This window comes from Globicephala melas, chromosome 15 (genome assembly GCF_963455315.2).
Source record: "Globicephala melas chromosome 15, mGloMel1.2, whole genome shotgun sequence".
Lineage (NCBI taxonomy): Eukaryota > Metazoa > Chordata > Mammalia > Artiodactyla > Delphinidae > Globicephala > Globicephala melas.
The window spans coordinates 5,998,814-6,025,741 of NC_083328.1; the positions used below are offsets into that span (position 1 = coordinate 5,998,814).

General features: G+C 44.6%; 1 protein-coding gene across 1 annotated transcript; it reads left to right on the plus strand.

Annotated features, from left to right (window-relative positions):
* The first annotated feature begins 87 nt into the window (after positions 1-87).
* ARPC1A (actin related protein 2/3 complex subunit 1A) lies at positions 88-26,863 on the plus strand. Its single transcript, XM_030845988.2, has 10 exons — positions 88-218; positions 5,397-5,489; positions 7,564-7,668; positions 13,845-14,067; positions 16,400-16,507; positions 18,983-19,195; positions 21,483-21,558; positions 21,755-21,948; positions 24,825-24,915; positions 26,466-26,863. The coding sequence occupies exons 2-10, from the start codon at positions 5,426-5,428 to the stop codon at positions 26,502-26,504; spliced, it is 1,113 nt and encodes a 370-aa protein (XP_030701848.1). The 5' UTR covers positions 88-218; positions 5,397-5,425; the 3' UTR covers positions 26,505-26,863.
* The last annotated feature ends 65 nt before the right edge of the window (positions 26,864-26,928 follow it).

Genomic DNA, 26,928 nt, shown 5'->3' on the forward strand with positions numbered 1-26,928 from the left:
CCCCGCCGGCCGTACTCGGGACCCCGGCCGCGCGCCCGGCTGTGCGCGTGCGCCGACCGCCCCAGCCGCGCTGCGCAGGCGCCGTGGCCACTTCCGGGATCTGTCAGCCGCTCCCTCAGGGCCTCGGTCGTCCGCCCGCGCCCGCCGGAGCCTGTTCGCGTCGACTGACCAGAGTCCGCGAATTCAACGCTCCGAGCCCGTTCGGCCCCGACCCCCAGGTAAGAAGCAGCAGGGGCGAGTTTCTGGCCTTGCCGGCCTCCCCTGGGCCGGCCTCGTCCCGGATCTGAACCCGCGGGGGCGGCGAGGCGGGGGCTTAGGCCGTGGGGCCCTGAGGCTGAGGGGCGGGCCGGGGGGAGGGGGCGGGGAAGCCGCGTTCTCAGAGGGGCCAGCCGAGCCCTGGGGTCCCCACACGTCCAGATCCCATTTTCACGATTTTCGAGCGCCAAGCCTTCTCCGATGCCAGAATTAAAGGTTGCTTCTCCTGCGCTTCCATTGTGGGCATTTATCCCAGTCTCTAATATAGTGGTGAATGGAATCATCTCCCCCCAGTCGAGCGTCACGAGGCACCGTTCATTCCTTTCTTCAGCGTCTAGAATAGGGTCCCTGCGCGCCATAGGCGCCCCTGGAATGTTTGGCTCCTGTCTAGGGCCGCCTTCCATCCTTCAGATGTTGGGGGACCTTACCGAGCTCGAGAAGAACCTTCCCCCGAGTTCTTTAAGAATCCCCCCGCTTGGGTGCCGCCTTCTCCTAAGTCACAGTTGTACCTCTTCGCTCCTTGTCGCTCCGTGGAACCCTTTTGTAGCGCCTTTCCCACCACACCCCTTCGGTTGGGCTGCCCAGATTGCCATCCCGGCGCCACCATTGCTTGGATGACCCTGGGAAGATTGCTCCTCTGAGTCCCCGTTTTCTCATCTGTAGTAATAGGATCCTCAGGGGGTTTCTGAGGCTCCAGTGAGTTTATTTGCATAAATTGTTTAGGATAGTTCCTGGCCCAGAGTAGGTGCTCAATAAATGTTAGCAGTTATCCCTGCTTCTCGGCATTCTCTGTCTGTGTATCTATCTCCCCTTCCTCTTCTACGCTTCTCCCCCCAGATTTGAGGACCAGGAAAGTGTCAGATTTATTTATGTTTCTGGCCCCAACCTGGTACTTACTACACTGCTGGGCACATGGCAGGCACTTAATAAATTGTAGTTTAGAATCTTTAATTATAAAGCCATCTGTTCTCATACTGGGGCTTTGGAACCGGAAGGAAATGCTGACCTATTTTTATCTATTTCAACTCATTGCTGAAATTACCTAAATTATCCTAGTTCTGCCCTCTTTTATCAGTTTTTAAATCTAACCTTTTGGTTTCCCGGAGGCCCTGGGTTTTTCAGGTATCTTAAAAAAAAAGAAAAAAGAAAAAAAGAAAAGGAGAAGGTATCATTCAGGAGGCTATTTTTTGCCCTGTGAGGGAGTAGGTGTAAGTGGCTGCTTCCTACACAACCTATTCGGAGGCCTTCCGAGGTTAATTTATCTACTTACCACAGTTAAAGGAGGCGATCATTCTTGGAAAATTAAATCTCCTGCTGGGGGAGAGTATCAGATCTAGGTAACTAATCCTGTGCTGAAACAGGTTCTGCCTAAGGAAGTTTGGTCTGCTGGTGAGACTGGTGCCTGGAGTTGGAACCTGTCTCTGAACGCTGGGGAGGGTGTGGTGACCTTGTCAGAGCACCTGCTATTGCTGGGTTGGGTATTGAGAGCAATTAGAAACTGGATGAATCACAGTCTCGAAAACTGACCCCAAGCAGGGAACTGAAATCCCTCCTGTACAAATACTTTAAAGCTCCAGGACCGAGAATTTAAAGCCTAGGTAGCTGTTTCCAAGTTCAGAGGGTACTTACTGGTGTGTATTTCTAGGAATGGTTCAAAAGCCTTGGGTCAGAGGAAGAAAGGGAACTAACTAACTTAACTTACCGAGCATCTGTTTTAGGCTAGGCTTTGAGCTACATGCTTTCACGTATTATTTAATCCTGCTACCACTGGCCTTGGGATGTCAGTTCTGTGTCCATTTTACAGATGAAGAAAAATGAGTTTTAGAGATATTGAGTGACTTGCCCAGGGTTTCCTAGCTACTGTGTGTCAAAGCCAGGATTCAAACCCAGGTCCTCTTGGCTCCGCAGCCCATGGCTAACCAAATACCAGGATGACTCAAGTGATAGGTATAGAAAGGAGTTGGGGGGTGGAGGGGGTCCCTGGAATCATAATGTCCTATAAATTGTTCTTTCTCTCTCTCTCTGCTGGACATTAAAAGTTCATCAGTAGAAGTTCGTTAAATTTAATGCAGCACCTTTTTGTCTCTCCCTTTTTCTTCTCTCTACCCTCGTTAAGACAAAGTTTTTCAGATTTCACTTAAATATGAATCACAGTTTAGAAATTATAATTATCACCCTACGACAGAGGTTTCTTTTTCTTTGTACAAAATTCAAGTTGTCATTATTCTGCTTTCACACTGAGTTTAATGAACACAGGCAGTGTTTACTGGTGTCGTATGAATCTGACAAACATGAGTGTTGTCTTGGCCTACAGACTTAAAATAGCCACATGATTATAGAAGGAAGTACAGGTCTAAGTGTATGTCCAAATACGGAACTTGAATGCTATAACGAAATTAGAAATGCAATTTTAGAAATAATTATGCCATTGAGTAAATGTTTACCTCTTTTGAAGGCTTTGCTGCATTGCTTATAACCGTGAGGTTTAGAATGAGAAAGCCTTTGTCTGCACCTTTTTTTTAATATAAATTGAGAACATTCCTTTTTTTTTTGTGGTACGCGGTCCTCTCGCTGTTGTGGCCTTTCCCATTGCGGAGCACAGGCTTCTGGACGCGCAGGCTCAGCGGGCATGGCCCACGGGCCCAGCCGCTCCGCGGTATGTGGGATCTTCCCGGACCGGGGCACGAACCCGTGTCCCCTGCATCGGCAGGCGGACTCTCAACCACTGCGCCACCAGGGAAGCCCGAGAACATTTTTTTAAAATTATTTATTTATTTATTTTTGGCTGCGTTGGGTCTTTGTTGCTGTGCGCGGGCTTTCTCTAGTTGCGGTGAGCGGGGGCTACTGTTCGTCACGGTGCGCGGGGTTCTCATTGCCGTGGCTTCTCTTTGTTGTGGAGCACAGGCTCTAGGCATGCGGGCTTCAGTAGTTGTGGTGTGCGGGCTCAGTAGTTGTGGCTCACGGGCTCTAGAGCACAGGCTCAGTAGTTGTGGCGCACGGGCTTAGTTGCTCCGAGGCATGTGGGATCTTCCCAGACCAGGGCTGGAACCTTTGTCCTCTGCATTGGCAGACGGATTCTTAACCACTGCGCCACCAGAATAGTCCACCTTTTCTTTTTTAACTGTATATGAAATGTGTGCTTTTATTGCATGTAGATATTTACATTAAATTATTAATTTGCAGACCAATTTTGTTTCAGTTAACAAGTAAGCCTTTAAAATGTGGCATATAAACTAAATTGCTTTTAATTAAGCAGATGTTTATGGCACAACATGTTATTTTGAGTAACTGAGTAAAACTTTTTGTAATGGGTAAGCGTATCGTATCAGAAAAAGAATCATGCACTGAGCTTCTGGAGGTTTACTTAAAAAAAAAATAGACAAATTAAGCAGTGTTATTTGAATTCATTTAAAAGTTTTTTTTATTTCGAGTTAGAGATTTTATTTGTGAGTTGCAATTTGCTTTCTAGAACATGTACCCGTAAAAAAAATTAATGACTTAAATATCCTCACTCTTAGAATAGAATGTGAAACACTGATATTTCTCTGCCAGTTCAAGTTATCAGATGTTTTATTTAAGGGTACACTTATCTCTTTTTGACCTTTAGGTTCCCTTACAACAATTAGCAGAGACATTTCCTTTGATTTCTACTAAGATTGATTTCTGCTTTGTCTGAACTTTCATTGTTCACTTTACAACCTTCTAATGGCCTTTCCACTCATTTCCTTCTTGCATCAGAATTCCTATCTCACATTTCAGTCTCCACCCTAGGTTGACTTGTACTTAAGTATTGAAACGTCTGAGTGCTGTGGGAGTGCCTCTTAGAAATGATAAAAAAGGGATGGGGGTGGGGCCGCTGACTGCTTTTTTGAAAAAATTTCTCCTATTTCAGGTAAAAGTTGCTTCATCAGTGTATCTAGATTTGGGTGCCTATAGAATGGAGAGTGTGATTTGATTTTTAATTTAATGATGTTTCACAGATTCCTGCTTTTCATTTAGTTACAATAAAAGGTTTAAACAGTAACTAACATAACAAATACCTGCCTACTCTTTGCCTTGATTCGCCAGTTGTTGACGTATTGCCACATTTGCTCTTTATACATCTACTTGTTGTCCTGAATGATTGAAAATAAGTTACAGATGTCATGACATTTCATCCCTAAATACTTCATTATCTTTATCTCCTAAGAGTTAGGATATTCTCCTACCTAACAGCCAACCATTATCATAGTTAAGAAGTTGAAAATAATTCCATATTGTTGTATGATAGGTAGTTCAAATACAAATTTTTCCTATTTTACGAAATACATCTTTTACAGCTGTTTTAAAAATGTAGGTTTACAATCAAGTTTCATTTATCAGATTTGGTTTTCATAGCTCTTTTAATCTAGAACAGCCACCCTCCCCCACCCCAACCTCTTTTGAATTGTCCAGGCCAATTGTTTTATAGGATGGCACACATTCTGGTTTTAACTGTTTGTTTTCCCTTGGTGTTACTTAACTAATTCCACTCCCCTTTATTTCCTGTAAACCGGAAATTAGGTCTAGATGTTGATTGGATTTAGCATAAATACAATATGTTTGGCATAAATACTTCATAGGTAGGTTGGCCATATTACCAGGTTTCTCCAGCATAGTCCTGTGGCCTGTGTTTGCAGCATAATTATTAATAGTGCCCCTTTATGCTCTCTTGAATGTATTCTGGTCTGGATAATAAATTAAGTGGTCACTATTTATAAGTGATGGTGTGCCCTTCAGTTTGTCTCCTGTCAGGAGGCCTATCAGATTATATTGTTCCACTACTTATGATACTAAGATTGATTGCTTGGTTAAGGTGGTGACTGCCAGATTTTTTTATTGTAAACGCATGTTTTTCTGTTTGTAATTAATAAATAATCTATGGGATGATCATTTGAGACTGTGTGAATGTCTTGTACCCCAACAGTCCTTAACTCATGGTTTTAGAGTCCCTTGATGTGGTTACAGTGCTAATTGTATTTAAATGATTAAGTTTTGACATTGAGATTGGTCTTTTTCAATGGAAGAATGGTTTTATTTTTCCCCAAACATTTCAGGATCCCCAGACAACTTAAATATGGGTTGCCTGCCATTTTAAATGCTTTTTCTGTTGCTTGTTGCAGCTTTCTGTCCTTTGAACACACTAAGAATAATGTCCCTGCATCAGTTTTTACTAGAGCCAATCACCTGTCATGCCTGGAACAGGGATCGTACCCGTAAGTATGCTATTAACTTTGCTCCTTTATTTTGGTACCTTTGATTCTTTTAGATGTAGGTACTTTTAGGGATCACATATTTCAATATCATGTGAACAGGACATAGATATAGCTTCAGAGAGAACTAGGTCAGTCCTTTGGTTTACAGGTAGAGAAATCGAGGCTGAGAGGGTTGGAAGGACTTTCCAGTGGTTACACCCAAGTTAATGTCAGAGCCGTAATTAGCACTCAGGCCTTCTGGCTCCTTGTCCACTTCTTTTTCTACAGTACCACCTGGAGGACAGTTTATATCAGAGACATCTTTCATTGCCCTAATAACCCAATGTCTGGGATGGTTGTACAGTAACACTGACCACCCAGCATTTAGTCAGAATACTAGGACCTAGATATAAGACACATATGGTTTACAAAGTAAACCATACTGAGAGCAGTATTTAATCTAGTGTTTACTATGCTATTCGTAATAAGCTTGAGTTTCCAGTTTTATAGCTCTAGCAAACTAGAAAGGGATGGAGAAGACTTTTAGAAGTAGGTGTAGTACAGCAAGCAAAGTGCAGGTAATATGACAAGGAGAAGGCAAAAAAAAATCTTAAAACAGACAGGGGCTTCCCTGGTGGCGCAGTGGTTGAGAGTCCACCTGCCAATGCAGGGGACACGGGTTCGTGCCTCGGTCCGGGAGGATCCCACATGCAACGGAGCGGCTGGGCCCGTGAGCCATGGCCACTGAGCCTGTGCGTCCGGAGCCTGTGCTTCGCGATGGGAGAGGCCACAAAAGTGAGAGGCCCGTGTACCGCAAAAAAAAAAAAAAAAAAAAACAGACAGAAGTGTAGTATTATGCCCATGAGTTATTTTTAAAAGTTAGGTATTTATTCACTGTCTAAAATAATAGCCTTATTGAAATATAATTCACATGTCATAAAATTTACCCTTTTGAAGTATACAATTCAGTGGTGTTTAGTATATTAAACAGAATTATGCAACAATCACCACTGTCTAGTTTCAGAATATTTTCATCACTCCAAAAAGAAACTGTATGCCCATTAGCATTCACTTCCAATTTTCCTCAAAACTTCCAGCCCTAGGCAACTACTAGTCTGCTTTCTGTCTCCATGGATTTGCCTGTTCTGGATATTATGTATAGATGGGGGAACTATTAAATGATTGACCTAAAGTTTGGGTCATAGACTTTAATTTTAAGAAATCGATATTTATTTTTAAAAAATGGATGAACTAGAAAGGAAAAAATACCAGTATAAGTTCAAAAAAATCCATCATATATGTATATTCTTAACATTTTACATTGGTCTAAGAGAGTTCTCTTGAGAATTCTATTTTGTGATTTATATTGGCTTTATTGTAAAGAAAAACTTCAGTATATTTTATCAGTAGTATCAAGGGTTGTTGGAGGTTTTGTTTGTTTGTTTCTTTGTTTTTATAAACTAGTGGTTCCAGCCTGGGTCTATGATAGCAGTAATGAAAGCCTATGAGCTATTTTTAGTATTTCAGAAAGTCTAACAGAAATAAAATATTTGTCCTTAATAGTGTTGTACAGGCAAACTAAAATGTCAAATATATTTACTGTGGACTAAAATTATGTCAGTTAAGGGAATTCCCTGGCGGTTCAGTGATTAGGACTCAGCACTTTCACTGCTGGGGCCCTGGATTCGATCCCTGGTTGGGGAACTAAGATCCCTCAAGCCTAGCGGCTGGGCCAAAACAAAATAAAATAAATAAAATTATATCAGTTAAGTATAGTAATATTGTTTATTTGTTACTGGTTAGAACTTTAATTGACAGTTGTATATGTTTATAATAAAATGAATTTTTTAATTCAGTCTTTCTAGAAAACATTTTAAAATATGGAGTACAAGTAGAGGTAAAAATAATAAAGGAATTCTTCAGGATGAATATTGGGAACCATTTTCTGAAACCGCTTTCCTGTTCCCTCCTTTAGTCTGTTTTTATTTATTTTATTTTTTATTTTTTTCAGTCTGTTTTTAAAATGCCAACTGTAACATCACTTTTTTTGTGACAATTTCGAGTTCAGGTGTTAACTATTGACTTTTTTCTCCAGAGATTGCCCTTAGCCCCAATAACCATGAAGTCCACATCTACAAGAAGAACGGGAGCCAGTGGGTGAAAGCTCATGAACTCAAAGAGCACAACGGACACATCACAGGTAAAAAAAGGAGATCACATGAGCTTAGTACGGCATTTCCAAGTCTAGCACGCTTCTGTGTAAACAGATAGCCTAGTAAAGGAAGTCTGCCATGGTACTTAGTGCAGCATTTACTGATTTTTCTTGAGAAAATTTGAGAAAATATATAATAGTGACCTCAGTTTTTAAGTGCGTCTCTGAGCCCAGCTGGTATGCATTGTTCTGCTAATGTTACAGAAAACACAACCTACTCTGGGGACTAGAGAGCTTAGATTAGATGAGACATGAAAGCGAAAACCAGACAGCACGTCAGCTGTGTGCAACCGCAAGCCAAGCTGTGTTCCCAAGTCCTAAGGGAACGCTGTGTCTTCCAAAATTTTCCTGTATGTTGTTTTTAGGGCAAGGAAGACATTCCAAAATATTGAAAAGGACATAGAGTAATATAACAAACACCCATATTCCTGCCACCCAGAATTAGCAGCTATTTATCTTTTTTCTGTGCCAGAAAACTTGGGACACAAAGATTTGATTATAAGAAGTATATTATTATAAGAAATATTATTCCAGATAATCGTAAAGTCTCCTGTCACCACCAGTCCTATTCCTCTCCCCCAGAAGACACTGTAATTGGTATGACATTGTCCCAGTCCATTTTTTATACTTTCACATACATGTATGTGTGTGTGTGTGTGTGTGTGTAAGCAGTCTTTAGTACTATTGGCTAGAATTTTTAAATACTGCATAAATGGTATCATAGCATGCATCTCCTGTGGCTTACTTTTGCATTCCACATTGTTTCTGAGTTCTCTGTATGTAGGTGTATCTAGATCAAATTGATTCCTTTTACCCGCTGGGTAGCATTTCATACCTCATCTATTTACTCTTTCCTCCATTGAAGGATATTTAAGTTGCTTCCACTTTTTCCCTGTGACATTTTAGTGCTAAATTGAGCGTCCCTGGGCAGATCTCCATTCAGGTGTGAATGTCTCTGGGAGACTTGCTGTACCACAGGGGTGCAAGCATCTTCAGCCTTGCCAGGCATTGTCAGATCGCCTGCATTCCTGCAGCCCTGATAGGAGTGCTTTTCTTCCCACACTCCACACATGCTTGATAGAAGCAGACTGACTGATGAGTGATCTTTGGTCACTCTATAAGCTGCATTTCCCTGATTAATAGAAAGGTTGAGCAGATGTTTATTAGCCACCTGGGTTTTAATTTTCATGACTTTACTGTTCATAACTCCTAACCATTTTTCCATTGAGTTTTTAACTTGTTCTTGTCAATTTGTAGAAGACTGGATCTTAAAGCATTAGCTCTGAGGCAGATTCCTGAGTGTACAGTAACTTTCATCTTTGACAAAAACTATCAATGAATAGTGGGGTAAAGGTAGCAAGCAGAGCAGTGTCGAGTTTTATTAAGCAAGTGTGAAATAAAGGAGAAGGAAGAAAAAATGGAGAATTTTTACAATGTTTTCAGAATTTAGTAAACCATATCTTGATACCAGATTTCAAGAGAGTGTATTGCTTTGTTGTTAAATCATGTCTGGCTACTTTTTTTTTTTTTTTGCGGTACGTGGGCCTCTCCCCATTGTGGCCTCTCCCGTTGCGGAGCACAGGCTCCAGACGCGCAGGCTCAGCGGCCATGGCTCACAGGCCTAGCTGCTCCGCGGCATGTGGGATCCTCCTAGACGGGGGCACGAACCCATGTCCCCTTCATCCGCAGGCGGAGTCTCAACCACTGCACCGCCAGGGAAGCCCTGTCTGGCTACTTTTTAAAAAAACATACTAACTTACTGCTGCGTTCAGGGAGAACTCTTAGTCTTTGACCCTTACTACCATAGTTTCTTTTTTATCCTATTTTCTAAGTGATTCAACTGCTTTAAACAATTGGCCAAGCACATCAAAACTTATTCTCCTTAACTTTTCAATTATAAATTTCTCACCACAGTCTTGGGTTTCCCTTCTCACAATGATTTTTTGCACTTAAGTGGGCAGCACAGGGACTGATGATAATTTTCTTTTTTTTTTTAATTGGGACCCTTGAGTTTTGCCTCTCATCCCCTAATATACTGATTAGCTTAAATATATCCTTCCCCGCAATCAGAGAAAAACAGCATGTTTTGACCCTCTGCACCCCTTACATTGTATCCCCAGCAAAAACTTATGACCATCCCTTCTTGTTTTTACCAGTGCTTTGTATGTGATATCAGTCAGGAACCGACTAACTATATTACCAAACCAGCACCAAAGACATAATTTCTATTTTTGTTGCTGTTGCTTTCCCATGACCTTATTTTTATGAGGTTTGGCCTATTTTCTTTAAGTCCCTTTGCCAGTGGCCTTACAGCCTAAAAATAAGAACACTCATATTTTAAATTGGAATTTTAACATTAGGAAATACTTATAAATGAGAAAGGGCCAAGATGAAAGACCAAAGAAATAGCCAAAAAAGTGAAATAGTTATGTCCTTTTTCTCCCCCTGCTTCTCTTCTGGAATCCTTTGAACTTGGGCCTGTTTTCTGTCCAAATGCTCAAATGACATTTTTTTTTTAGATCTGAAAAAGCTGTTGTTGGAAAAGTCTAAATATAACTCTGTGGCAGGAGACCAAGGATCAAACATAATTTCTCAGAGAGATAGTAACTACGGAAAAAGAAAATTACTCTCTGAAGCTTTTTAGAAGAAAAGTCTGCTCAGTACTACAGAGAAAAAGAGTATGGCATGCATCAAAGGGATATCAGAGTTCTGGTGTTTTTCTCTGACTTTATTCTTTTGTGTTAAATGCTTGATCACCATCTCCTTTAAAAAAAAAAATTTTATTGTGGACACTTTTAAATAGAAAGCATATAAAAGCAGAGTAATGTAATGAGCCCCTATATACCCATGACTCAGATTCAGCAATTATCAATTCACAGCTAATCTTGTTCTCAGCTCACTCTCAATTCTTTTTCCTGTACTATTTTCAAGCACATCCCAGACATTGCATCACTTCATATTTCAGTTTGCGTCTCTAAAAGGTAAGGACTCTTCAACAATAACCAATACAATAGTCTGTTTTAATTGGCATCCTAATAAGGTACACACATGGTTGTGATCAGTTGATCTATCTATTAAGTTTATAGGTTCCCTTCTTTCTTTTCCTTTGCAAATTATTTGTTAAGAAAATTGAGAAATCAGGTTGTTTGTCCTGTACTGTTTTCCAGAGCCTGGGTTTTATGGATTGCAAGCCCATGGTGTTTCACATATTTCTCCGTCCTCTGTGTTTCCTGTGAATTGCTAGTTGAAGTTAGGTGGTAGCAGGTTCTTTCATGACGGAGGCACATAATGTCCGGTTGTCTTTCTTTCTGTGATGTTAGCAGTTGTTGATGATTAGTGCCTATAGCCATTAATTTAATAGTGGCTGCAACATGATAATATTCTAAATCTATCATTTCTTCTCTGTTAGCTGGAATACATTCATAAAAGATGCTTACCTTCATCTACTATTTGGTTATCCTGAAATATAGTTAGTATAGGAAAGACAGGATAGATGTTAGATTCCTTTTCTTTTCCTTCGAAGTCTTCTAATGGCAGGAAAACAAAAAAAGATGCAACGCTAAATTAGCAAGAGATGAGAACTTGCCTTTACTGAATATTGGCCCTTCCCACTCTCTTTTTAACAAGTGTGTGTTTTAAAAGAGTTAAAAGCTAATGTTATCTAAAAACAGGTTGAGGCTACGACTCTGGTTTTACAACTCCTATATTCAAATGAAAGATGTAGCCACAGAAGTAGACTTAGAACTATAAAACAAAGCAGAAGGCAGTTCCTTGTATTTTTCTTAGAGAATAAGGATCTATTGATTTTTTTTTAAAGCACCTCAGGAATTTTTATAAAATACATACGTGTGTAATTAAAGTGGTGGTGATATTGGAATGGGGTGAAATTTGAGATTGTCAAAATCATTACAGAATCACTGAGTTTTCTCATTACAAGGCAATATTCTGGATAAAGATGTATTAGTCTTCTATCGCTATGTCACAAATACTACACACTTAGCCACTTAAACCAAAACACACTTATTATCTCACAGTTTTTTGTGCGTCAAGAGTCTGGGCTTGGCTTCTCTGGGACCTCTGCTCAGGGTCTCACATAAGCTGTAATCAAGGTGTCAGCCACGGAAGGGCTGTTCTCATCAGAGGCTCCACCAGGGAAGGATCTACTTCCAAGCGCCTTCAGGTTGATGGTGGTAGAATTCATTTCCATGCAGCTGAGAGATTCATGGCAGCTTGCTTCTTCAACAGAGAGTAACAGAGAAAGACCTTGAGAGTCTCTAGCAAGAGGGGTGCCGTGCTCTTAGGTAATCTTGTGCACTAGTCACATCCATCTCACCTTCCCAGCATTCCACTGGTTAGAAGTGAGTCAGGGGTCCTGCCCACACCCACAGGGAGGGGGGTCCCACAGAGTCGTGAACAACAGGAGGTGGAATCTCGGAGACCACTCCAGGGTCTGCCCACCACAGTAGTTTCAGAGACTCGCTTCATATTGTCAGGAAGCTGGTAATCAAGTTAGGAGAACAAGACAGTCATAAAAATAACTATTTTGCATCACACTTCTGGGAATTTATCATAGAGATCATTTTAACCAGAGCAAGAAGGTGTGTGTCTGAATGTTTATTCCAGTTTTATCTATTCTAATAAGTGACTGGGAATAAAAAGTACAACAATGGGATGTTTTGGGAAATTATTATGATAAGATCAGTGTTCTAAAATAATGTACAACCACTGCTGATTTATAAAAAACAGGAGAAAATGTTTGCCATATTAGTATCCTTTGCGGGAAGAATGTGTGTGAAGAATGGAAGCAGGGCTTTTTTGACTTTGCATGTGTCCCATCGTGATGTTTGTCTCATGATAATATGTGGGTTTGCTTTTGTAGTTAAAAATAAAATTTAGGGCTTCCCTGGTGGCGCAGTGGTTGAGAGTCCGCCTGCCGATGCAGGGGACACGGGTTCGTGCCCCGGTCTGGGAAGATCCCGCGTGCCGTGGAGCGGCTGGGCCCGTGATCCATGGCCGCTGAGCCTGTGCGTCTGGAGCCTGTGCTCCGCAACGGGAGAGGCCACAACAGTGAGAGGCCCACGTACCGCAAAAAATAAATAAAATAAAATAAAATTTAAAATGTAATAAAGAGAACTGCAAAGCTGTCCTATAATGAATAGATTTAAAATAAAAATACATATCACTGAGAATACACTTCCCCATATTTTTCCCTTCACTGGTATGAATAATTGAGCTGACTATTCCTGTAGGTGAATGAACATAAACTGTTCACACTACTAAAGTCACTGTAATTTATGGCTAATGGAGACTTTGATTCTTACTTTTTTCATGTAAATGTTAAGAATGTTAATTATTTTTAAAGAGATATCTATAATAAAAAATCATTAGTAGTATTTCTATACCTTCAGTGTTAAGTTATACTTATAGAAAATACCTCATCAGTAACTATAAAATGACTGAATCATAGCAGATTTTACTCTTGGTATATAACAAACTGACCTTGACTTTGGGATCCGTCATAGAGGCACCAAGTAAGTAAAAGTCTGATCAAATAAGAAAAATAAATCTTACATTCAGACACATATTTAGGTCTTTTCCTTGTTTAGATGCAAAGATACTCAAAGACTCTTTCATAGAACCTGTATCATGTAAAAAAGGTATTTCGGTTAGTTTAAAAAACAGTGAGCTTCAGAAGAATCACAATTTATATTTTCCCCTCTATACTGATGATTGTTTACCCTGTATGTTGTTTTATTTGTAGGTCATATAGCAGTCTTTCAGTTAATATCATGGACCAAGGTCTGTTACTGAATGAGTAAAGGTACTTTCAGAGAAAAAAAAAAATCCAGTAAAGAAGGAAGAAAAGGGTCTTCAGATCACATATTCTAAAGATATGTGGCTGGGTGTTAAGAATGCCCCTGCTTGGTTTGTAACCTCCGCAATTATAACAGCTCTGTTCTGCCTGGCCTCCAGAGGATCCTGAGTTACGGAACTTTGCAGAGAAACATCCTTGCCTTTGTGTGTGAAGTGGTGACCAGGACCATAGGTGGGGAAGGATGGGCTGGGGAGGAAGATCCCAAGCCCGCATCCAGCCCTGCTACGCCGGTGCCATGTCAGTTGTCAATGGCCAGGCAGAGCAGATGCCACCACATCTCAACTTGCAGGTATCGACTGGGCTCCCAAGAGTGACCGCATCGTCACTTGTGGGGCTGACCGCAATGCCTACGTGTGGAGTCAGAAAGATGGTGTCTGGAAGCCGACCCTGGTGATCCTGAGAATTAACCGTGCAGCCACTTTTGTCAAGTGGTCCCCGCTAGAGAACAAATTTGCTGTGGGCAGCGGAGCACGACTCATTTCTGTTTGTTACTTCGAGTCCGAAAATGACTGGTGAGCAACATGAGTATTTTTATTTCTCTGTAGAATCATACATTTGGACTGCTGTGTCCTCGGTGACTTCTTGAGGCACTGGGTGGAGGCTTAACTGTAACTTCATCTTTTCCTCATCTGGATATTTTTTTTTTCCTTTGAAATTCTCCATTCTCTCTGAACATTTTTCCTTCTTCTGTGTGCAGGGAGTCCAATCTCACATCTTTCTCATATTAATATCGAACTGTGGTTTCCATGTTCTGATCTCCTGACTTGTTTGTTCTTTAAGATGCTACAACTCTTCTCACTCTGTGCTGTCTAAATTGCTGTTTTCTTACTCTGATACATAAATTATAAACTTGAAAGATGCTCAGTGCCCTAAGGAAGTTTTTTTCCCTATCTCTATTGACTTAAAGTATCTAGGAGTCTTACAGATAACAATATTCTCCTTTCTTTAAAGTTTTATACCAAATCTGTGTCCTGGCATAATATTTTACTTGTTTAAACTGTTAAACTTTAAAATTTGACCAGAATCTCAGAAATATAATCAGCCTGTTGTACTTACTTTATACTGTAAACCACTTGGAGCTGAGCCAGTCAAAATACGGGGATTTATTTAATGGCTAAGTAAGTTATTTTAACTACTCCTTCCTGCTTACTTTGATAAGGAAACCACTCTGCTCTACCTGGCATGTGTTCAGAAAGGGTGGTAGATATGCTTCAACATGGAATTGTCATTTAGTGCGAAACTGGCAGTGTTTGTACTAAAAATAGCCGGGTACACATTACTCTTCATGTGTCACTGTCTGAAACAAGGAAAGGAAGGGATTATCACATTACAGTTTGTAATTTAGTAAAACCTCAGAAATTTTGATTCTTTGAAACAAGTCTGTGAATTTGCACCAAGTTTGAATTTTGAGTTGAAGACCTGCGGTTTTTCTTGCTTGCAAGCTTGCAAGCATGTGTAAAAATAAGGCTAACAAAATGTTGCCTGCAAGAAATTGTTTAGAAGGCTCACTGTAACAAATAGATTAGAAACAGCTTTTTTCCTGGGTAGCTTTCAACCTCAGTGACTTTGCATTCTTATTCATTGAAAAATAGTCTCAGATTCAGGCAAATTGGGCTTTACTGTAGTACGAGGTATTGTCCCTTGATCAAGCCATTATGTTCAGGGGAGTGTCTCAGCTATGGCACTATAATTCATTTGTAGGATGCGAGTACTTTAAAACAACCTCTAAACGCCTTTAAGGTAAAACAACTGTTATAAAACAAGTCAGAATGTTGTCTGCTTTTCAGAAAAGACCCTACGAAAAAGATTCTATAGAAAAGTGATTTAACATCCAAGGAAGGGTGCTCTGCTCGAGAGTAAGTCTCTCAGCTTCTAAGCAGCAGAACAGCATTGGTCTTTAAGCAGCAGTTTAGGGACAGAAATTGAATCAGGCCAGAATAATGACTGATCTTAGACATAAATAAACATTTTAGTGGAGCTAGAGAGTTAGTCAGAGGCCCATCACCAGCAAGAGGTTCTGCTAATTTCTTGATTTCTCTGTGAAAAAATAAAGAATTTGCAGCTTCTCAGAGACTTAGAAAGGAAATTAAACTATTTTACAACCCAAACTTAACCCAAAACAAAGGAACAAATCACTGAATATTTGTAATAAAAATTCAGCAGACTTCCCTGGTGGCGCAGTGGTTAAGAATCCACCTGCCAGTGCAGGGGACACGGGTTGGAGCCCTGGTCCGGGAAGATCCCACATGCCGCGGAGAAACTAAACCTGTGCACCACGACTACTGAGCCTACATGCTGCAACTACTGAAGCCCGCGCATCTAGAGCCCGTACTCCGCAATAAGAGAAGCCACCGCAATGAGAAGCCCGCGCACCGCAACAAAGAGTAGCCCCCGCTCGCCAGAACTAGAGAAAGCCCACGCACAGCAACGAAGACCCAACGCAGCCAAAAATAAATAAATTTATTTTTTAAAAAAATTCAAGTGATTTCAAACCTCAATTTTTATTTCAAAGGTTAGAGTTACACATAATGTGAAAGTCCATGGGGGACGGTATGAGAGTTAATCCATAAATATACTTAATGATGAGGATCCCCTGGTAGCCGGGAAAGTTCCGAACTGGCTGCTCTGATGAAAACGTCAAAGCCTGAAAGACAGGAGAGCAAAGGGGCCACATATGGTTCCCCTTCCTCTCTTCCTCTAGAAATGCACCTTCTCTCTGGTAGAACACTCGGTGGCCACTTGAGAACCACGTGTAGGTGTTTTTGCCTGACACACATTTGTAGGTCATTTGGGGACGGTTGCTTGATGCGTGGATAAACTAAAATGGGTTTTCTCCTTTTGTAGGTGGGTAAGCAAGCACATTAAAAAACCCATTCGCTCCACGGTCCTCAGCTTGGATTGGCATCCCAACAACGTCTTGCTGGCAGCAGGATCCTGTGATTTCAAATGCAGGTGGGAACGAGTGAGGATTGGTAGATGGCCTTGAGCTCTTCGTTTTTCATCTTTCAGCAAGTATTTTTGAGGTTCCTTTTCTTTGTAAGGTACTGTGCTAGGCCCCACGAGGGTCCCAGAGATGAAAGGAGCTTGTGATCTAGAAAAGGAGCTACAGCAAGTGCGGAAATCAGGAGGTATCAATAGAAAGCAGTGGACCAGGAGGGGCAGGCGGAGGGATGCAAGGGCAGAGCCAGGAAGTTTCCTCAGGCAGAACATCCAGGTACAGGGTCCCCCGCTCTCACGGTGTTACTTCTCATTTCATAACCCAGGCAGCAGACTGGGCAAATTCCAGAGTGAAACTAAGATCAACAAAACAGAGCTGAACAGAGCACTGCTGAGCTGTTATTGTGCGGTTCCTTTTCAGTTAAAGCTCTTTATTTGTCATTAGCATGAGACTAGAAGAAACACAGCCACTTTGCTGAGAGCTTTAAGGGTCATACAGTGTAATTGCTTTTTAAAGCTGTTCTTTATCAAGAAGTCTCCCCCCTCCCCACCCCGGCCTTAGCCAGAAGAAAAGCAAATGTTGCTTCATGTTGACTCTATGGTGGGTTGGGAGGTGGGGTGCAGCATTCTTTGGTAAGCTATGTGGAGAAATTCCAGAAAACCTGGCCAGTGATTTATATCCAAGAATCCTCACGGGGTTTTTGGTTTGGGATTTTTTTTTAAAGGACTTGTATGGGAATTTGGCTGTGGGATGGGAATACAATAGTGTCAAGGTACTTTTTGGAAAAATACTGGCTCTTCTGCTTGAGAACCAGTGTTAACAGTAAAGATTTTTTCATATTCAGGAGTTTTGTTGTTTGTGATGTGTTACGCAGAGTCATTACAGCTCCCTTAGAAGATGCAATTTAACCATACCACCTGGGTTGTCAGGCTGTGTCTAAAAATCTCCTTGTACAAATAGCTTACAATTCTTTTGTTAATATTAATTTCCAGAAATAAACTTGGCTTTGACCTGTGGTCCTGTGGGTAAGGGTCTTTTCTGTTCGAACTGTCAATTTGGCAGCACAGTTCTTTCCTGGCTTCTGATGACTAAAGCAGTAGCCATCGTGATGCAGATTTAAAGCACAGAGATTCTGAGGTCACATCATCTAACTTACAGATAATTCGAGGCTTCCTTTGCCTCTCCACTGTCCTGCCTCTTCCAGAGCTGCTGCCATCATTATTGTTTTAGGGGGAAAATATCCCAGATCGCTTCGGGAGTCTTTACGTTTCAGAAGTTTTTGAAGAGAAGCTGTATAAAGAAATAGCATTGGAGGGCAGATCCCCAGCTGTTCTCTAGCCCTTCTGCTTCCCAACTCTGGTCAAAACATCCTTACGCACAGCTTCATGGAATTAGAGAAAGAGACTGATGATCCCAGGCTGTAATGGACCCGCCGTCATCCCAGACTAGACCTGCCACAAAGGCTGGACAGTGGACCTGAGGGTGACACTAGGGAGAGCCTACCCACTCTCACTGGCCTCCCTTGACTTTCTCTTTGGATGTCTCTTTCTTCCTTTCTTTCCTTCCTTTCATTCCTTTCCTTCCTCCCTTCCTTCTTTCCTATCTTTCTTTCCTTCTTTTCTTCTTTCTTTCTTTTGTTTTGCCAGGTCTTAGTTGCAGCAGGCGGGCTCCTTAGTTGCAGCATGTGGGATCTAGTTCCCTGACCAGGGATCAAACCCGGGCCCCCTGCTTTGGGAGCATGGAGTCTTAACCACTAGACACCAAGGAAGTCCCTCCCTTTCTTTCTTTAAATGAGTTAATGCTAGTGGTTTATTGCAGAGTAGCAAATAGTTTCCTCTCTCCTACCATTTGACTGTGTGGGCTCTGGACTGCTGTGTTAAGAATGGTGGTGAAGCAGACACGAAAGTATGCTGTGCTCATTTAGCAGAGTCTGCCATGGGCCAGGGAGCGGAGAGGGGCAGGACAGCAAGGTCCTCCCCTGGATGCACTCCAGGAGGGAAGGGCTTTTGTGTCCATCACTTCTAGAGCTATGCCCCGAGAGTAGTGCCTGACACGACGTAGGCCAAACTTGAATTGACCTGTAGGCAGCCCTTAGAACCCTTCTGTATCTTAAGAGGTTTATGTATCTGAACTTGTCTGTCATCAGGTTTTGCTTTTTTTTTTTTTTGCGGTACACGGGCCTCTCACTGCTGTGGCCTCTCCCGTTGCGGGGCACAGGCTCCGGACGCACAGGCTCAGCGGCCATGGCTCACGGGCCCAGCCGCTCTGCTGCATGTGGGATCTTCCCGGACCGGGGCACGAACCCGTGTCCCCTGCATCGGCAGGCGGACTCTCAACCACTGCGCCACCAGGGAAGCCCATCAGGTTTTGCTTTTGATGAGTCAGTATCTTTTCATTTTGGGACACCTTACAGCAGCTGCCTGTGGCCTGTTTCTATATACGCATATTTTCATTTACTCTTTCTTTCTCTTCCTGCCCTTAAACCACAGAGTGTTTTCTGCCTACATTAAAGAAGTGGATGAGAAGCCAGCCAGTACGCCCTGGGGCAGCAAGATGCCTTTTGGTCAGCTGATGTCAGAGTTTGGTGGCAGTGGCACTGGCGGCTGGGTGCACGGGGTCAGCTTCTCCGCCAGCGGGAGCCGCCTGGCCTGGGTCAGCCACGACAGCACCGTGTCCGTTGCCGATGCCTCAAAAAGTGTGCAGTGAGTATCTGCCTTCGTCTGGACTTAGAGAGGAGTGGGGTGGGATCTCAGCAGCTGGCCTGAGGCTGCCCTTCCCTGGGTATAAGTGCAGGGCACCAGCATAAAATTCCGAACCCGGTTGCAAGGCAGCCTTTAAAGTTACCTTCACACGTTTAGATTGTCCATTTGGGGAAATTTTGAAGACTTAGGTCTCACTTCCAGAAACACTTCTTAATGGAAGTGCTGATTGTGATTCCTCCAAAGGAGTCTCCTGGTTTGCTCCTGGTAAGAGTTCCTTCAGATGGCAGTTTAGTCTGTTCCTGTGAATTCCTCACAACACGTAAATGGCATCCAGCAGCCTTAGATGAAGTGGGAGATGTGTTCTTACTCTGTGTAGTCAGTGGACAGTGCTCCATTCATGTGGGCCTTCATGCAGTGACACTTGACACCCTGGGAGCCAGTCCCCCTGGTGTGTGCACTGGGGGAGCCCGAATCGCAGAGACTCTCTGTGAAGAGGTGCCTGCTCAGCCCTGAGGAGAGCAGTGTGTGTCTCATCAGACTTCAGTTTGTGTCTGCTTATCATGTCTAGAGGGAGAGAGAGGGTGACCGCAGTCCTTTCCGCTTGTGAATCTTGGTTCTGTCCCGGTGAATCCTTTCCGTTGGCAGCTGAAGGTAACCCACCTGGGGCTTCCCTGGTGGCGCAGTGGTTGAGAGTCCGCCTGCCGATGCAGGGGACACGGGTTCGTGCTCCAGTCCGGGAAGATCCCACATGCTGCGGAGCGGCTGGGCCTGTGAGCCATGGCCAATGAGCCTGCGTGTCCGGAGCCTGTGCTCCGCACCGTGAGAGGCCACAACAGTGAGAGGCCCGCGTATCGCAAAAAAAGCAAACAAACAAAAAAAAAAGGTAACCCACCTGTAAGGGTTTCCTGACTTGTCCCCTGTGCAGGGAACCAGTCACATCTGACTCCCACTGCCCCACACTGACAACAAAGTGACATTTCAGAAAGAATATATATTTTACTGATTGGGGTGAATTTTTCTTTTTAATTTTTAAACACACCCCCAGTCTAAATTATGAAGCCTTCCAGAAGATTTCTTTACATATGTAGACACATATATCTTTTCATTTTTAACTCCACTGGGATTATGGTATACATTTTGTATAGTAATTTGCTGTTTGTCATTCAGTAATGTTTTGTCATGGCTGTTTGATTTCTGTACAGTTTATTGTAATGCATAATAAGCTCTTAGCACATGCTTATATTAGAAGCTCTTGTCTACCTTCATATTGATTTATTATTTGGCTTCTCCGGTCCTGCAAGTCAGATTACATCTGCTACCCTTCTCCATATCAGAGTATTTCATGTAGTAAGAGCCAGGTATGCCACAGGAGAGCCTAAGATGAGGTGTTAGTACTTTAATCCAATACCATTCGTACTGAAGGGGATAGGGCAGGGGTGTCTCCTGAGACACAGTTTCAAAACGCATCATCTTCTACATGGAGCCATATGATCCTACTTCATCAGCCAGCATGTTTGCTGCCGTATCTGTGTAATCTCTCGGCCAGATGATCATGAAGCATACATGTGTACACACACACACACACACACACACACACACACACACACACACGGCCCATTCGCATGTGAGCTCCTGCCTGGCCAATACTGTGTCATGTTCATCGGTGGCCGTAGCTCCTGCCCCAGTGCCTGGCAGGGCACAGAATAGACTCCCATAAATGTCTGTGGTCCCAGCCCTCTAGGAGCCCATGTGAGCACAGGCGAGGAGAAGGGAGCAGAGAAAGGCCTTCAATCCTGCGTGCCGGTGATGGTCAACTCTAGGAGGCCAGAGAGAAGAGCAGCCACTGCAGGCTGAAGTGGTCCAGGAAGGCTGTTCGTGGGGGTGATGAAACTCAAGCCGAGTTTCAGAGACTGGGGTGGACTTTGGAAAAGCAGAAGGAGCAGAAAGGGCGTGTGGGTAACGGGGCAGGGGGAGCCAAGGCCGAGGCGGCAGAGAACCAGCGCTCCTGGGACCGCAGTGTAGGGCAGTTGGTGGTGAGCAGGGGTGCAGGAGGGGTGGGTGCAGGAGGGGTGGGCACAGCCAAAGGGGGCAGAGGCCTGCGCGTCTGCGGGTCACCTCAGGGCTGGCTCATGCTGGAGATTCCTGGAGGCTTGGGTCATGGGACTCCTCTTAACGTAAGTGTTCGTTCATCCTGCCAAGCCCCCATGAGAACGGGTTCTTTGTCGTCTGTGTCTGAAGAGGCTGCGTGGTCCGCTCCATCTCGGGTTAACACTGTTCTTGTGTTCAGGGTCTCAACTCTGAAGACAGAGTTCCTGCCCCTCCTGAGTGTGCGCTTCGTCTCGGAGAACAGCGTCGTGGCCGCTGTAAGCATCTCTCTTGCCCCGGAGCCTGTGCTTACTCTCCAGAACGGGAGCAGGGCGTGCCCTGTGGCTGTGCGCACAAGCACGGAGCAGCAGCCTTGTAGGGGAAGCAGCTCCAGAGGCTCCCATGGTGGGGCCGCTCTGCTAGGGCACTCGCTGGGCGCACACCCCGCAGGGCCTGACTGATCCCTCGTTTCAGGGCCATGACTGCTGCCCCATGCTCTTTAGCTGCGACGACCGTGGCTGCTTGACCTTCGTCTCGAAGCTAGATATCCCGAAACAGAGCATCCAGCGCAACATGTCGGCCATGGAGCGCTTCCGCAACATGGACAAGCGGGCCACGACCGAGGACCGCAACACGGCCCTGGAGACGCTGCACCAGAACAGCATCACGTAGGTGCCACCCGGCCCCTGGCCCGACGGCTGTGCAGAAGTGTTAGGTGACCGGGCTGCCCTTCTCCCCTCTTCGTTTCCTGACGGGTCCCTGTGATGTTCTCTGTCCTGCGGGCCCAGACATCCATTCAGGAACGGGGGCGGTGAGGGGTCTATAACTTCCCGGCTGCAGGCTCTTACTTCCAACTCGTCACAGAGAGCGAGCCGCCCCCACGTAGTCATTACGTCCTTCAGGGCATAGACGGTCTGGGCGTCCCGCGTGCGGAACACAGGCCCTGCTGCGGGCCCGTGAGCTGGCGCGGCCTGTCATGCAGCCTCTTCTGGGTCTTGCTTTCTCAGAAACTTGACTGAGGACAAAAGGAGACCTTCCTGAATGTCGTGTTCCTCTAATACTGAGCACCTGACAGTCATATCCTGTTTGAAAGGTAGCTGTCACTTCAGCCATGGGTTTCAAGTAAGGTGTACAAGTAAGAAGATAGTTTAACTAGAGAGACAGATTTTTCAGCATCATTATGACAAAGCCAAAAAACTCCTTTACTTATTTTTCATCAGGCGTCTGTGATTAAATAAGACAGTAGAATTGTGTCGTGTCTAGAAAGTTTGGTGGTTTTTTTTTTAATGTAGAGGAGAAATGCACTGTGTTCTTTTTTTTTTAAATTTATTTTTGACTGTGTTGGGTCTTCGTTGCTGTGCGCAGGCACTCTCTAGATGTGGTAAGCAGGGGCTACTCTTCATCGGGGTGCGGTGGCTTCTCTTGTGGAGCATGGGCCCTAGGCGCACAGGCTCAGTATTGTGTCTCACGGGCTCTAGAGCGCAGGCTCAGTAGTTGTGGCACACAGGCTTAGTTGCTCCGCGGCATGTGGGATCTTCCCGGACCAGGGCTCGAACCCATGCCCCCTGCATTGGCAGGCAGATTCTTAACCACTGCACCACCAGGGAAGCCCTGCACTGTATTCTTTGACTAGACCTTTTGTGTTGAGAGACTTTAATGTGGGAGATGATCATGGGAAGAATAATGGAAACCTCTAGACTTTCTCTTCGAGAGAATTTCTTCTTTTTTTTTTTTTATAAGATTCGTATTACTTTTTTTTATTATTTACTTGGCTGCGCTGGGTCTTAGTTGTGGCATGCGAACTCTTAGTTGCAGTATGTGGGATCTAGTTCCCTGACTAGGGGTCAAACCTGGGCCCCCTGCATTGGGAGCCCAAAGTCTTAGCCCCTGGACCACCAGGGAAGTCCCTCTTCAAGAGAATTTCTAACTGCAGGTTGTTATGTTCAGCGGAAAGGGCCACTGGACTTAAAATAGGCTGGAAATAATCTGTGCTCTATTGAAAAGTAGTCATTTGAAGGCATAGCAGAACTTTTCTCCACACTTTTCAAGTTTCTCTGTCTTGAAAAATTTTCAAAATTATTTTCTGTTAGGTTCTCTTAAGCTTCTCTGCAGACTGTGTATCTGTAAAGAGACAGCTCTCGTTGCCTTTTTGAGACTTTGAGGTTAGGAATAAAAAGACCTTTGCAGATTGGCGTGACTGCTTTTATTTGCAGATATTAAGTCCTCTTTACCCTAGAGCAGGGTCAGCACACTTTTTGTATAAGGAACCAGAGAGTAAATTTTAGGCTCCGAGGACTACGTGGTCTCCATGACAACTACTACAGCCCTGCCATGTGGCCTGCAGGCTGCCATGGACAGTACAGAGATAAATATGCATGGATGTATTTCAGTAAAACTTTATAGGGACTTCCTTGGTACCACAGTGGTTAAGAATCCGCCTGCCAATCAATGCAAGGGACACGGATTCAAGCCCTGATCCAGGAAGATCCCACATACTGCAGTGCAGTTAAGCCTGTGCGCCACAACTACTGAGCCTGCGCTCTAGAGCTCACCAGCCACAACTACTGAAGCCTGTGTGCCTAGAGCCCGTGCTCCGCAACAAGAGAAGCCACCGCAGTGAGAAACCCACACACTGCAATGAAGAGTAGCCCCCGCTCACCGCAACTAGAGAAAGCCCACGCGAGCAGCAACAAAGACCTAATGCAGCCAAAAATAAATTAATTTAAAATTTTATTTAAAAATAAAATAAAACTTTATAGACACTGAAATGTGAATTTCACATAATTTTCATATCATGAAATAATAGCCTTTTAATTTTTTTCTAAGCACTTAAAATTGTAAAGGCTATTCTCTAGCCCATAGGCTGTGCAGAAACAGGTGGTGTGTGCCATCCCCTTCCCCAGAGGGAATGTTCTAGGCATTTCGGGGAGAAAGACAAATATTGTCTGAGCTGTGGAATTGGTTTTCTTGAAAGTTTTTCAGATAAACGGGCTAAGCCAGGTTGTTTCATCAATCTCCTCTGCTGAGCTTGGTTGGAATTTTGTGGTGTGTCTGAATGTTGCTAATATTATTAATGATTAATTTCAAATGTAAGGAGAGCTTTTGACTCATATGCCCTCATTGTCCTAGAGGGTAATTTGGGAGTTTTGGTTTGGAGCCAGTTGGATTTCAGTCGTGCTTCATGATGCCTCTAGTATTTTTTTAAGCAGTGTGTCCATTTCAGTCACAGCTGTGGTCGTGGCCTCTCCTGGCTCCGCAGGGTACACACTGTGTGGCCTGAATTGTCCTGCTTCTCCACGTCCCTCTAATTAATGCACGTTCTTAACTTTTCTCTCTTTCCAGTCTTTTTCTTTTCTGGACATCTGGTAATAAAATACATTTTAATATTTTCTGAGTCAGATGGCTACAGACTAATATCTATGGACACTTTAAAGGAATTGATAGACAATTCGTTTCCTGAAGACGCTGTTACCCTTCTAGGAAGGTTGGAGCTCACTTTCACCATGTGCCTTACAGTCTCTCTCTTGTCTTTGCCTTTTTTCAGTCAAGTGTCTATTTATGAGGTGGACAAGCAAGATTGTCGCAAATTTTGCACTACTGGCATCGATGGAGCCATGACCATTTGGGATTTCAAGGTATCGTCTATCTTTCAGAACAGATCTCGTTTGTGTTAAAAGTCTTCCCATGAGAAGACTGGTCCTCATTTCTTGGACCCAGCCGTCAACTGCAGTGCACGTCAGGAGCGCAGTGCACGTCAGGAGTGCAGTGCACTGGCTGTGGTTCTCTTGAAACCCTGGGAGTTGTTACCAGGAGAGAGCCGCACTTGCTCACTGAGGTGGAGTCCACACTTCTGGATTTCCTCGGAGTCACTGAGGGGGGCTGGGGGCTGCTTTTTTAGCGGGCCCCAGCTTGGGCCCGGACTAGCTGAACTCTGTAGACATGTGTTCATGGTTGACACCAACTAATCGGATCAGCACTCACTGCCTGCCTGCCGGGTGCCGGGCCAGGTGCTGGCATTGAGGACGTGGACGTGAAGGAGCCCTCGGGGAGCTCGTCGTGGGAGAGGGAGGAGGGTGGGGGTCGGGTGGAGCTCCGGGAGAGGAGCCAGCGCCTCTGTTTACACCTTGAGGAATTGGGGGGCTGCACGAACTGCCTGAGTTGCCTCTCCGGGCGAGCGGTCTGAGCTGCAGGGGCAGCACGTGCAGAGCAGCCGAGCGGCTCAGGGGGCGCGTGCTGCACGCGGGCCCTGCCTGTGGGCAGCTGGGGGCTGCTCTGGAACCGACGTGGAAAGGCACCTGCTGTGACGTGCAGGTGGCCTGGACTCTGGACAGAGGCTGCTGGAGTGAACGGGTGGCAGGGATGTGCCTCCAGCCGTGCTGGGGGGCAGGGGGTGGCCAGGAGGTTCTGGGCTAGAGGGATTTAGGAGGCCGCGTGGAGGGGTGTTGTGACCATGAGGGACAAACCCCCGAGGCCTCTGCACCCTCCAGCTTCGGGGTTGGGATAAGGAGATGGGGAGGAGGGGCGGGGCTAAGAGAGCAGCTCAGGTGTGCAACTCTGCGGACTTAACCCCCAGAAGTTAAACGTTTACAGAATTCTGCCACTGCCTGTGCGGTTCCATGATTGATGTTGCTGCCTCTACAAGTCTCTCCTCACCCTTGTTACCTTCACCTGCTTTGGGGCATCGTGCACCTGTGCAATTAGCTCCACCTGGGCAGGTAGCTCCGCCCTTCATCCTTTGATCCCTGCGGCCAAGTCCTTTCTCTCCTGTGCGAGTTAGCTGGGAAGTTCCAGCGCATTTTCCTCTCTGGTCCGTCCGCCTTTGAGCACCGCTAGGCGTTGTGCACCAGGCTGACTGCATGGGGGCCACAGAAACACGGGAGTGCCTGCCATCAGGGCACCTGGAGTGAGGGCCAGTGACACAGATGATAAGCACATACGTGCCCTGGGAGCAGGCGTGTGCCCAGGGCCTGTGGGCTGGGGCCGTGGGGACAAGGAGGCGCAGGGCCTGGAAGGGCCAGCAGGGGGAGTCCTGCCTGGGAGAGTCCCTGCAGGCCATAGTCCCGGAGTCCGTCTCAGAGGGAGCGGGTCACAGCCAGGAAGGAGGGGGTGTGGGGTAGTGCCTTGGGGAAAACGCCAGGATGGCCGGTCCCCACTGACCATCGGTGTTCTTCCTGCCGCTCTCCAGACCTTAGAGTCTTCTATCCAGGGCCTTCGGATAATGTGAAGCTGAGTGAGCCGCCCAGATCCAGCATGAGGACGGACAGGCTGCGCCGGGCAGCTCCGCCATTCGCATGATGGGCAGGAGAGCCGGCCGCCAGGAAACACTGAAGACACATATGGCGCAAACCTTGTTGTGTGTTTTGTTTGAGGATAATTGGTGAAAGTGTTGGTTTTTTAGAAGCAGCAGTGATTTGGGTTTTGTTTTTTGGTTTTTTGTTTTGCTATTTCATTCCATTCTTGACCAAAGCTTCTCTTTAAGTAGTTTATTATGGAAAATTGTCACACTAACTTAAAGGAAGGGGTGGGGGAGGTATGTAAATTGTTCGCTACAAAATTAAATAAAAATACTGAATGTGTTCTTGGTTCTGTCTCCTTATACCGTTTGCATTTTTAGTAGGAAAAGATGGGTAAATTCTTTGTTATACTAG

What these genes read in the sequence shown, in the direction of transcription:
- ARPC1A (XM_030845988.2), top strand. Translation starts at nt 5,426, where the DNA reads ATGTCCCTGCATCAGTTTTTACTAGAGCCAATCACCTGTCATGCCTGG. An exon ending in CTGGAACAGGGATCGTACCC is followed by an intron (nt 5,490 to 7,563) that starts GTAAGTATGCTA and finishes TTTTTTCTCCAG; the next exon opens with AGATTGCCCTTAGCCCCAAT. An exon ending in TCCTGTGATTTCAAATGCAG is followed by an intron (nt 16,508 to 18,982) that starts GTGGGAACGAGT and finishes CTTAAACCACAG; the next exon opens with AGTGTTTTCTGCCTACATTA.